Genomic DNA, 12,689 nt, shown 5'->3' on the forward strand with positions numbered 1-12,689 from the left:
TTATCACTGAAGCTCTAGTTTTTTCAACAGATAAGCTTGAGCTCCAGCTAACTCAAAGAGAATAGATTAGATCACCAACGTTTCAGCTATTCTATTCTAAAGAGAACAGACTCAGTCGCTAAAACTCCAACTATTTTGAACATATTAGATTCGCTTGCTAGAGCTCCAGCTAATTTGAAGGAAATAGAGTCGTTTGCTAGAGCTTTAGGTATTCTAAAGATAATAGTCTCGATTTCTTAAGCTGCAACTATTCTAAAAGGAATAGTCTCGATCGCTTAAGCTCCAACTATTTTAAAGGGAATAGTCTCGATCGCCTTAACTCCAGTTGTTATAAAGAGAATAGTCTCGATCGATAAGCTGCAGCTATTCTATAGAGAATAGTCTCGATCGATAAGCTGCAACTATTTTATAGAGAATAGTCTCGATGATTTAAACTCCAGCTATTTCCTAGAGAATAATCTTGATCGCTTGCCGAAGCTATTTTATAAAGAATATCATTCATAGAGAATAGCTTCGATCGCTTAATTTCAGCTAATCTATAGAGAATAGTCGGGATCTCTTAAGCACCAACTATTCTAAAGGGAATAGTCTCGATCGCTATTCTATAGATAATAGTCTCGATCGATAAGCCGTAACTATTTTATAGAGAATAGTCTCAATGATTTAAACTCCATCTATTTTCTAGAGAACAGTCTTGATCGCTTGCCGAAGCTATTTTATAAAGAATATCATTCATAGAGAATAATTTTGATCACTTAATTTCAGCAACTCTGTAGAGAATAGTAGGGATTTCTTAAGCTCCAACTATTCTAAAGGGAATAGTCTCGATCGCTAAAGCTTCAGCTATTCTAAAGGGAATAGTCTCGATCTCTTAAGCTCCAGTTATTCTAAAGGGAATAGTCTCGATCTCTTAAGCTCCAACTATTCTAAAGGCTATAGTCTCGATAGCTAGAGCTCAAGCTCTAAATAGAGTTCTAAATCTAAATAATCGCTTAAACTCCTAAAGCGAAAGAATATCATTCATAGAGAATATTTTCGATCGCTTAATTTCAGCTATTCTATAGAGAATAGTCGGGATCTCTTAAGCTCCAACTATTCTAAAGGGAATAGTCTCGATCGCTTAAGCTTCAGCTATTCTAAAGGGAATAGTCACGATCTCTTAAGCTCCAGTTATTTTAAAGGGAATAGTCTCGATCTCTTAAGCTCCAACTATTCTAAAGGCTATAGTCTCGATAGCTAGAGCTCAAGCTCTAAATAGAGTTCTAAAGTGAATAGTCTCGATTGCTTAAACTTCGGTTATTCTTGAGAGAACAGTCTCAATAGCTTAAACTACGGCTTTTCTAAAGAGAAAAGTCTCGATCGCTTAAACTCCAGCTATTCTTGTGAGAACAGTCTCTATCGCTTAAGTTCAAGCAATTCTATATAGATCGCTTAAGCTCCAGCTACTCTATAAAGATTAGTCTTGATCTAGTACTCTGAAGAGAATAGTATCGATCGCTTAAGCTCTATATATTCTGAAGAGAATAGCTATTCTATAGCGAATAATCATGATTGCTTAAGCTCTAGTATTCTAACGAGAGTAATCTCGATCGCTTAATCTTCAGTTTTTCTATAGTGAATAGTATCGATCTCTAAAGATTCAGACATTTTAAAGTGAATAGTATCGATCTCTTAAGATTGAGAGAATATACACTTTTCTTAAGCCTCCAATGATTCCGTCAAATTTTAGCTTAAGTTTTCTTAATCATATCATTTACTTAGTTGACTTTATCATTGTATGTCAAAGTCTTCAAGTGTTACCAACTTGAAACTTATTCTACTGTAATGAGTTGTAGTGCATTTAAAAATTATGTATTTATACAGCATGAACTTCAATTAGAGGTTTAACATACTATAGCTGTAACGAAACAATACTAAAACCACTAATTACTAGATCATGTCGTTTTTTGTTTTTTTTTTGCTTTTATTTTGCTTCTCAATGCACAAACATATTCGTATACAGATGAGTACTTCTATGAAACAAGTAGAGAAGTACTAAAAGCAAGTACCCTTATTTGGCTCATTTACTGATGTTATTCTTGGGTAACATTTTTTTATTTAAACATTCTTATTCCAAGTACTGTGCCACCGTCATTTGCTACCATCGCCACCATCACCACAACTATCACTAGTCATTTTTTTGCTCTTTTTTTTGGAGGGAAGGCAGTCATGGTTTATACTCAACTGTATGGTTAAACTATATATGTATGTATATACAGTCCCTCCTTCTTCGAACTAAGTGCCTGGTATAAGGTACCGGTAACAGCTATATATCTAGGTATGTGTGTGTTTTTTGGTCTGTTCCTCTTGCTAATAATCATCGTATGATGATGTTTTAATGTTTGTTCTACTTGTAATGTTTATGTTGTTCTATTTTGTTATTGTTGTTACCGTGTCTTAAAACATGCATGTTGTATCAACGGCGGTAAAATCTTCCCTAGTCCCACAGCTAGTGAGTATTTTCTCAACTATTACTACACATTGTTTTGTACCATTTTAATCAATCATTGGTTGACTCGTTTGACTCATGATCGAAAAATAATTGTAAAATGAAATAACCAACACGGGTCCCAGTTAAAAACTTAAGCAAGCAACAACAACACAACAACAACAACAACAACAACAACACAACAACATCAAGGCAACTACAACAACAACATCATCATCATCATTCGTTCATGTCTTTTGGTGTTGTTGAACAATGTTCGTTGCTCACATTTAACGCACGCAATTTTAACGCCACCAGATGATTATTGTACCCATAGCATAAACATAAATGTAGAACAGAAATTTAACAAAAAATACAACTTCAAAACTATAAAAAAATAGTAAGTACAACAACAGCAACCAGAAAATGAATTTAAAAGAATGTTAAAATATTCACTTTGGTATGCAATGACAGTGATCAAAATCGATTTTAAATTGCAGTACACAATGCAATAACAATAATAATGATGATGATGATGATGTTGATATATCGGTATTGTAAACAGAGATGGCCACCAAAAAGTAATTGAACCTTTTAACGATCGAGACTAAAATAGTTAAAGCTTAAGTGATCTAGACTATTCTCTATTGAATTGCCGGATCTTTAGTGATCTCTTTATAAGCGATCGAGTCAATTCTCTTTAGAATAGCTGAAGATTAACCGATCGAGATTATTCTCTTTAGAATAGCTGGATTCTAAGCGATCGAGTCTATTCTCTAAAGAATAGCTAAAGCTTAAGCGATCGATACTATTCTCTTTAGAATAGCTGGAGCTTAAATGATCTAGACTATTCTCTTTAAAATAGCTGGAGCTTAAGTGATCTAGACTATTCTCTCCAGAATAGCTGGAGCTTAAGCGATCGAGACTATTCTTTGCCGAATAGCTGGAGTTTAAGTGATCGCGACTTTTGTCTATAGAATAGCTGCAGCTTCTGCAATCGAGACTATTCTCTTTAGAACAGCTGTTTCTTAAGCGATCGAGACTATTTCCTTTATAATAGTTGGAACTTAAGCGTGCCAGACTATTCTTTATAGAATGCGAGATCGTTACTATACTCTATAAAATAGCTGATTCTTTCTACTATCGAGTCCATTCTATTTTAAATAACTAGAGCTTATGCAATTGAGACTATTCTCTATAAAATAGATGAAGCTTTAGCGATCGATACTATTCTCTATAGAATACCTTTAGCTTAAGTGATATTTTCTCTTTAGAATAGTTGGAGCTCAAGCGATCGAAACTATTCCCTTTATAATAGTTGGAGCTTAAGCGATCGAGACTATTCCCTTTAGAATAGTTGGAGTTTAAGCGATCTAGACTATACCCTTTAGAATAGATGGAGCTTAGGCGATCGAGACTATTCCCTATAAAATAGATTAGGCTTCAGCGATCGAAACTATTCTCTGTAGAATACTTTGAGCTAAAGTGGTCTAATCTTTTTAGAATATTTGAAGCTTAAGCGATCGAGACTAATCCCTTTACAATAGCTGAAGTTTAAGCAATCAAGTTGATTCTCTTTAGAATTTAAGAACCTTAAGCAATCTAGATTATTCTCTTTAGAATAGTTGAAACTTAAGCGAGTCAAGTCTATACTCTTTAGAATGTTTAGAGCTTAAGCGATATAGATTATTTTCTTTAGAATGGTTAGAGCTTAAACGACAAAGATTATTCTCTTTAGAGGGGTTAGAGCTTAAGCGATCTAGATTATTCTATTTAGAATAGTTGGAACTTAAGCGATCTAGACTATTCTCAACAAACTATTTAAAGCGCACGAGATTATTCTTATTAGAATAACTGGAGTTGAAGTGATTGAAACTATTCTCTCTAGGATGGTTGAAACTGAAACGATCGAGACTATTCTCTGTTGAATAGTTGAAGCTTAAGCGATTGATAAATCTCTCATTAGAATAACTGGTTCTTAAGCGATCAAGACTTATATCTTTAGAATAGCTAGAATTGTATACAAATCTGTTTAAAATAGCTGTTTATTCTCTTTAGCACAGTTGCAATCACTTGCTCTTTCTCTTTAGATAGAGATTTAGCGATCAAGTTCCTCTTTCTCTTTAGAATAGCAGAAGCTTTGTTCAATCATAACCATGAACTTTTAAAGTTTTTATTTTAAAAACACATCATTTTCAATTAAATGCACATTTTATTGCAATTTGTTTGTGGTTTTTTACTCTCTTTGTTGAATATTTCAATGACCTTTGACAAGCAAACGAATAAACATCACACACTCACATACATAGATGAAAAAAGCAGTCAACCATCAAACAATATTTACAAATATTTTTTAACCATAACTCATGTACTTTAGATGCACATAAATATTTGGGTTTTAGTTTTTTTTCAACTTTTTTTTGTTTGTTCTTTCAAATCAAAATTTATTATAATATGCATAATGTATTTATGATAAGTATGTAAGGAAAAGGGTGTTCCAAGAGGAGGTGTAAATAGAAAAAACATCTTTATTACAAATCGATTTGGGACAAGTAATGGAAGGAATATCTTTCATAAAAACAGAAATGTCTTAATGGCTGGTGAGAAGTTATAGAGAAGAGAGAGAGAAGGGAGAAAAAAATACAATAGAAGATGATCATTTATTTCATCTGAAAATTGATAATTAGTTAATCAAGTAGAGATCTCTCTCAATAAATTTGTAATTGTGGAGTAGGAGATCGATAAATCTTAGATAAAAGAAACCTTTATAAGGACTAACAAATACATTTATCAATCGTTTCATTTGAAAACAAAGACTATTCTCTTTTAAATTTCCGGAGCTGTTTTTCAATCAATCTCTTTTTAAAAGCTTTTGTTTAATTAATTGATATTATTCTCTTTCGAATAGCCACTTTATAGATAAGACTATAGAGGAGACTTTAGCCAATATATAGATGAGACTATAAAGGAGACTAAGGTCATTATATCCAAAACACTATAGTATCTATACAGACAAGACTATAGTCTCGAAACAGACACGACTGTAGCCTGTAGATGAGACTATAGTCTCTGTTTAGACGAGAATATAGACTTTGTATAAACAAACTATAGTCTCTGTATGGACAAGACTATAGTCTCTCTATAGATGAGACTATAGCCTCTGTATAGATAAGACTATAGTTTCCGTATAGATGAGACTATAGTCTCTGTATAGACGAGACTATAGTCTCTGTATAGACGAGACTATAGCCTCTGTATAGATAAGACTATAGTCTCTGTATAGACGAGGCTATAGTCTCTATATAGACGAGACAATATTCTCTGTATGGACAAGACTATTGTCTCTGTATGGACAAGACTATAGTCTCTGTATAGATGAGACTATATTCTCTGTTTAGGCGAGACTATAGTCAATGTATAGACAAGACTATAGTCTCTATATAGATGAGACTATATTCTCTGTTTAGACGAGACTATAGTCACTGTATAGACAAGATATAGTCTCTATATAGACAAATTATAGTCTCTGTATAGACAAGACTAGAGTCTCTGTATAGATGAGGCTGTAGTCTCTGTATAGACAAGACTATAGTCTATGTATATATAAGACTATAGTATCTTTATAGATGAGACTATATTCTCTGTATAGACGAGACATTAGTCTCTGTATAGACGAGGCTATAGTCTCTTTATAGACGAGACAATATTCCCTGTATAAACGAGGCTATAGTCTCTGTATAGACGATTATATACACTTTTTGTATAGACAAGACTATAGTCTCTGTTTAGACGAGACTATAGTCACTCTATAGACAAGACTATAGTCTATGTATTTACAAACTATAGTCTCTGTATAGATGGGACTATAGTATCTTTATAGACAAGAGCATAGTCTTTGTATAGACGGGTCTATAGTCTTTTTATAGAGAAGACTATAGCATTTTTTTTGTATAGATGAGACTGTAGTCTCTGTATAGACAAGACTATTATCTCTGTATAGACGAGACATTAGTCTCTGTATAGGCGAGGCTATAGTCTCTGTATAGACGAGAATAAAGTCTTTGTATAGACGAGACTATATTCTCTGTATAGCCGAGAATATAGTCACTTTATAGACAAGACCATAGTATCTGTAAAGACGGGACTAAAGTCTCTTTATAGACAAGACTATAGTCCCTGTATAGACGGGACTATTGTCTCTGTAGAGAAGGGACTATAGTCTCTGTGTAGAAGAGACTATAGTCTCTGTATAGAAGAGACTATAGTCTCTGTACAAACTAGACTTTAGCCTCTATATAAACGAGACTATAGTTTCTATGCAGTTGTAAGTATAGTCTCTACAAAGACGGCAAAATTTATATTGCAGTCTATATATTTGCAATACTATAGACTGTCTATGGACGAGACTATAGACTCTATATATAGATGAGACTATAGTCTATATATAAACGAGGCTATAGTCTTTATATAGACGAGACTGCAGCCCCTACATATATGAGACTATAGTCAGTAGTATAGTCTCTATATAGCCTCAGTATAGACGAGACTATAGTCTTTATATAGTCAAGATTATATATAGTCTATATAGTTAAGCCTGTAGTCTTCATACAGACGAGACTGTATCTGTATCTGTATTAACGATACTATAGTTTTGTATAGACTAGAGTCTCCATATATACGAGATAATAATCTAGAATATCTTCATTAATAAATGTTAAGAACTTTTCTTTCTAATTTTGGATAACCCTATTCCATTTCCGAATTTTCCATACAGGCATCATTCATTCGCGAAAATTTATATATATGTATAAATGTATAAATGTAGTTGTTATATAAATGTATTTGTTAAAAAACCACACGAATATTAAACATACAACATATTGCTTAAACAAATTTAAAATAGGACACACCACCTTCCGCGCCACGGTTCACATTTGAACTCCTACACTAGCACCATATAAGCAGTGGAAATAGCGAAGGAATTTCTATTTGTTTGTATGTTAGTATGTGAATTATAATTTAAAATGATCTAAATATTTTCATACGCGCTGTATGAAATCGACAACTTGTCCAATGTCGATGGGGTCTCAATGTTTACTTGCAACAACGACAACAACAACAACAACAGCAGCAACAACAACATATAGAGACATGTATGATTTATTAGGTTTTCAGTGGCACGAATAGCTATGCAATGCAATGGCATAAAGTGGCATACCGTGGTTTATTGAGTTAAGCTAGAGTATGGCTAATACTTGCTTTAACTTGGAAATCATCATTGGTAACCAACTAAACGTAATGTTTTGTACATTTTAACATTGAATTGTTAATGGACGTTTGTTGGTTTCTCAACAATGCTTTTGATTTTAAACTGGGTTAGTCGTTGTTAATAACTACATATTTATTCGGCTCTTTTTTTCATAAAAATTTTCTTATAAAATTTTTACCTGGTTGAGTGAATTTTTCCTTTTGTGGTGGTTTTTCTCAACCAAAATACATTTAGTTTTTTGTTATGTTTTTCTGGTTATTAAATAAATAAATTATAATTGCTTAATTAAGATAAAGTGGGGGGTTTTCTTGAAATATTTTAGTGGTTTTTGTTTGAACTTGACATTGATATATAGAAGAGTAAATTATGGTAGATAATTATTGGTAATGAAGTTTTTTCTATTGTTGTTTATTGAAGCGGAAATGCAAAAGGAATTTCTTCAATATATATGAACTTTTTTTACCCACAGTGCCTTATGTCTTACTTAATAGTCTTTGACCTCATAGTTAAAGTGGAAAATCTGTTTAGACGTTACGCTTATAAATGTCCCAGATGTTTAATTTACGTTGCACATTAATCAGTGGTATACTTTTCAATAGTCTGCACTATAATCTCGTTAATAGTCTTGACTATAGTCTCATTAATAGTGTGGACTATAGTCTCATCTATAGTCTGAACTAGTCTCTTCTATATTCAGAACTGTTCCCGCCTTTTGACAATCTGGATTATAGTCTCATGTATAGCCTGGACTATTGCACCTTCTACAGTCTGGACTAAAGTCTCGCCTATCTTCTATAGTCTGACTACAATCGAGTCTCTAGTCTGGACTAGTCTCGTTTATATCATGGACTACAGTTTCTTCTATATTCTGTTCTATAGCCTGGGCTATAGTCTGGATTATAGTCTCGTCTATAGTCTGGATTTTTGTATCCTCTATAGTCTAGACTATAGTCTCGTCTCAAGTCAGGGCTATAGTCTCGTCTAGAGTCTGGACTGAAATCTCGTCATAAGTCTGGGCTTTATTCTAGTCTAGAGTCTAGACTAAAATCTCGCCAATAGTCTGGACTTTAGTATTTACTATAGTTTGGACTAAAGTCTCTTCAATAGTCTGGACTATAGACTAGTGTATAGTCTGGACTAAAATCTCGTCATTAGTTTTGACTATAGTCTCCGATAATAATATCTTTTATAGTGTGTACTAGAGTCTGAACTATTATATCTTAGATAGTCTTGAATATAGTCTCGTCTAGAGTTTATAATCTTGTCATTAGTCTGGAGTATATTTACATCTCGTCTAAAGTCCGGACTAAAGTCTCGTCTATAGTATGAGCTAGAGTCTCGTCTATAGTCTGAACTAGAGTCTCGTCTATAATCTGGACTAAAATCTCGTCGATAGTCCGGGCTATAGTCTTGTCTACAGTCCTGTCTTTAGTCTTGTCTATAGTCTTGTCTATAGTCTTGTCTATAGTCTTGTCTATAGTCTTGTCTATAGTCTTGTCTATAGTCTTGTTTATAGTCTTGTCTATAGTCTTGTCTATAGTCTTGTCTATAGTCTTGTCTATAGTCTTGTCTATAGTCTTGTCTATAGTCTTGTCTATAGTCTTGTTTATAGTCTTGTCTATAGACTTGTCTATAGTCTTGTCTTTAGTCTTGTATATAGTCTAGTCTATAGTCTAGTATATAGTCTTGTCTATAGACTTGTCTATAGACTTATCTATAGTCTTACCTATAGTCTGGACTAGAGTATCGTCAAAAATCTACATTCTGGACTCTCTTACATTCTGGACTCGTCTATTCTATAATCGGGACTTGTCTCATTTGCAGTCTAGATAAAAGTCATGTCAATAGTCTAGACATTAGTCTCATCTAAAGCCTAGAATTAATTTCGTCTATAATCTGGACAATAGCCTCATCTTTAGTCTGGACTAAAGTCTCGTCATTAGTCTGGACTAAAGTCCGGAATTTAGTTTTGTCTATAATCTCGACTAAAATCTGGACATTTGTCTTGTCTATATCCTGGATTATACTCTCATCTATAGACTGGACTATAGTCTCGCCTAAAGTCTGGAATAAAGTCTCGTCTATAGTTTAGACTATTGTCTCTGCTATAGTCTTGTCTATTGCCTGGATTACTGTCTTGTCTATAGTCCGGAGTGTAGTGTCGTCCAAAGACTCGAATGTAGTCTCCTCTAAAGTATGGATAATATTTTAGTACAATTTGGACTTAAGTCACGTCTACAGTCTAGATTATAATAACATTTATTATTTTGGCATAAATTAAATTCCGAATTGTTATATATTATAAACGTTCCATAAATGCTCATCCTTACAAAATTTCCTCTCCAAGCATTTTCAAATAAAACTGATAGAATTCTAACTGAATTGCACAAAAGGTATAAAAAAATTATGACTTTGATAAATCATATCACACAACATTTGTTGGTGATGGATGGGCATGCATATAGATATTAAATGTGAAGCAATGAAAACAAACAAAAAATAGCCAAAAGAGAGTTGATTCCAAAAAACGCATTCAATTTATTAATTATTCCTAGCAGTTGTACTATGTATAACGGAACCGAAGCTGGACAAAGTTTCAAGTATTTAGGTATTAATTTTTAAAGTTAGATATAGCAAAAAGGAAGCTATAAAGAGGAAGTTCGTAAATATTTCATTTACATATTGGTGATCTTAAAGCAGAGACGTAGCTAAAGTTTGCAAAAATGCAATTGCGATTTTCTTAACCTACCGGCAACTCTGTTTTTGCCATAAAAGAATCCATAAATTACTAGCAACTGAAATATTAAACTTTCGTCAACTACTTGAAACTACCCTCTCCATTCTAACCCTGTCCATCATAATTTATGATGGTCATGATTTCTTGTTAAAACCTCAAAAAGCCTTATACATACAAAAACTTTTTACAGAATTTTAAAGCAAATATGAAGTACTAAGGCAGCTGAAGAAAAAAAGAACTACTCATATACACTTCTGCATTTTTATGGCAAGTGGTTTACATATTAGTTTTTTTTTTTGCCCAGATATCATAGTACTTTATTTGTACCCTAAATATATGTACCGCAGTGTTTGGTTATACCTATACAAATATGACACACGAAAAATATGTGCAAACTGTTGGTTTGCATGATATAAAGTTGTCAGTCATAACTGTAAAATTAATTTATATTTTTTTGGCCACTACAATTCAGTAGACTATACTATAAACTAGACTATAGACTAGACTATAGACTAGACTATAGACTAGACTATAGACTAGTCTATAGACTAGACTATAGACTAGACTATAGACTAGACTATAGACTAGACTATAGACTAGACTATAGACTAGACTATAGACTAGACTATAGACTAGACTATAGACTAGACTATAGACTAGACTATAGACTAGACTATAGACTAGACTATAGACTAGACTATAGACTAGACTATAGACTAGACTATAGATTAGTTTCTAGACTAGACTAGACTATAGACTAGTTTATAGACTAGACTATAGTGTGAATTCTAGACTATAGTGTGAATTCTAGACTAGTCTATAGTATAGACTAAGTCTACCCACTGTGCATTATTTTTAACATTTTCAGTTTTTTTGATTAAATATTGTTAAATATTATCATTTACGAAAGTTATGTTATTGCTGTTGTTCTTGTTGTTGTTACATTTGAACAATTTAATACTTACGCATATCGGAGAAGTCATCTACCAATATTACATTGCCGATTAAATGTTCTGGTGAACGATCAAAAACGGAATGTACGGTACGCAATAGCACGGACCACGCCTCATTGTGGAAACAAATAATTACATCAGTTGCGGGTAGATCCTTTAGATAACGTCCTGGTTCTTTACACCTGTGTGTGAGAAAAAAAAAACATACATACATATGTATATAATTTCAGTTCAAAGTAACGCACTTGCTTTAAATTACATGACTTGCAGTGTTAGTCATTTTTCATTTAACTTCTAGGAATTTTTTAAAATGCATTTTTGAGACTTTTGCGGTTTAGTAGCGGCGGGTGCTATAGTGTTTACGCCAAAGTATGTTGTTGTTGTTTTTTTTTTTTTTTTCAAAAACATTTAATAGTTGTTAAGTTTAAACCTAAAGTGTTTCTTAGACATATGTCAATTTTTTTCTTCTCGTAGCCTTGTCGTCGGTAAGTTGAAAACTATTATGAAACGTCATTTAAATAAATGACTTTAAACTCCCTTTTTCGCACATTTTCATTAATAAACAAGTAGAATGAAAAACGTGTGGTAATAAAACTCTATAATACTCAAGGTTGTTGTAAGAAAATTAGTTTACAGATTTTAAATTGGGTACAATGACTTGAGGAATATTTGTTTTATAATGGGTAGGTGGTGCAATAAATTGATGATTTTTTCTTTTGTACAAAATAAAGATAAAATTCATTCATCAATCAAAAACTTTAATGATTTTTAATCGAGTTTTTGGAATACAACAACAATGGTTAATAATTTAGTCTTATAAAGAAGTTATAGCTACAAAATTTTAGTTGATTTTAGTGTTTTTATAAATATATAACTCACCAAGCATCTCTGGGATCTGGTAGAGTTCTGTGTACGGATATCATATCGGAAGCATATTGATTAAATGCATTCTTTTGCCAACCATCATCGACGGCTTTTTTCATTTCGGAAGTCATATTGACTGGCAGGTTTACCGGTTTGCCCATTTCTCCAGGAGCATCTTTCGGTGGTGAGGGAGCAGCTAGAACACTTTTACCTAAAAATAAAAGAAAATTAATTCAATTAGATTTATAAGTATACAAATTGTAATCAATATTAAATGTATAGTTCGGACTGGGTCTATAGTCTAGTCTGTAGTCTAGTCTATAGTCTAGTCTATAGTCTAGTCTATAGTCTAGTCTATAGTCTAGTCTATAGTCTAGTCTATAGTCTAGTCTATAGTCT

General features: G+C 32.8%; 1 protein-coding gene across 1 annotated transcript; it reads right to left on the reverse strand.

Annotated features, from left to right (window-relative positions):
* Window positions 1-11,412: 11,412 nt before the first annotated feature.
* Window positions 11,413-12,497, reverse strand: LOC124420909 (putative polypeptide N-acetylgalactosaminyltransferase 9). The gene is made up of 2 exons (XM_046955361.1): window positions 12,306-12,497; window positions 11,413-11,608 (listed from the first exon to the last, which is right to left on the reverse strand). The coding sequence occupies exons 1-2, from the start codon at window positions 12,449-12,451 to the stop codon at window positions 11,428-11,430; spliced, it is 327 nt and encodes a 108-aa protein (XP_046811317.1). The 5' UTR covers window positions 12,452-12,497; the 3' UTR covers window positions 11,413-11,427.
* Between the last annotated feature and the right edge of the window lie 192 nt (window positions 12,498-12,689).

This window comes from Lucilia cuprina, chromosome 6, assembly GCF_022045245.1.
Source record: "Lucilia cuprina isolate Lc7/37 chromosome 6, ASM2204524v1, whole genome shotgun sequence".
NCBI classification, from domain to species: Eukaryota; Metazoa; Arthropoda; class Insecta; order Diptera; family Calliphoridae; genus Lucilia; species Lucilia cuprina.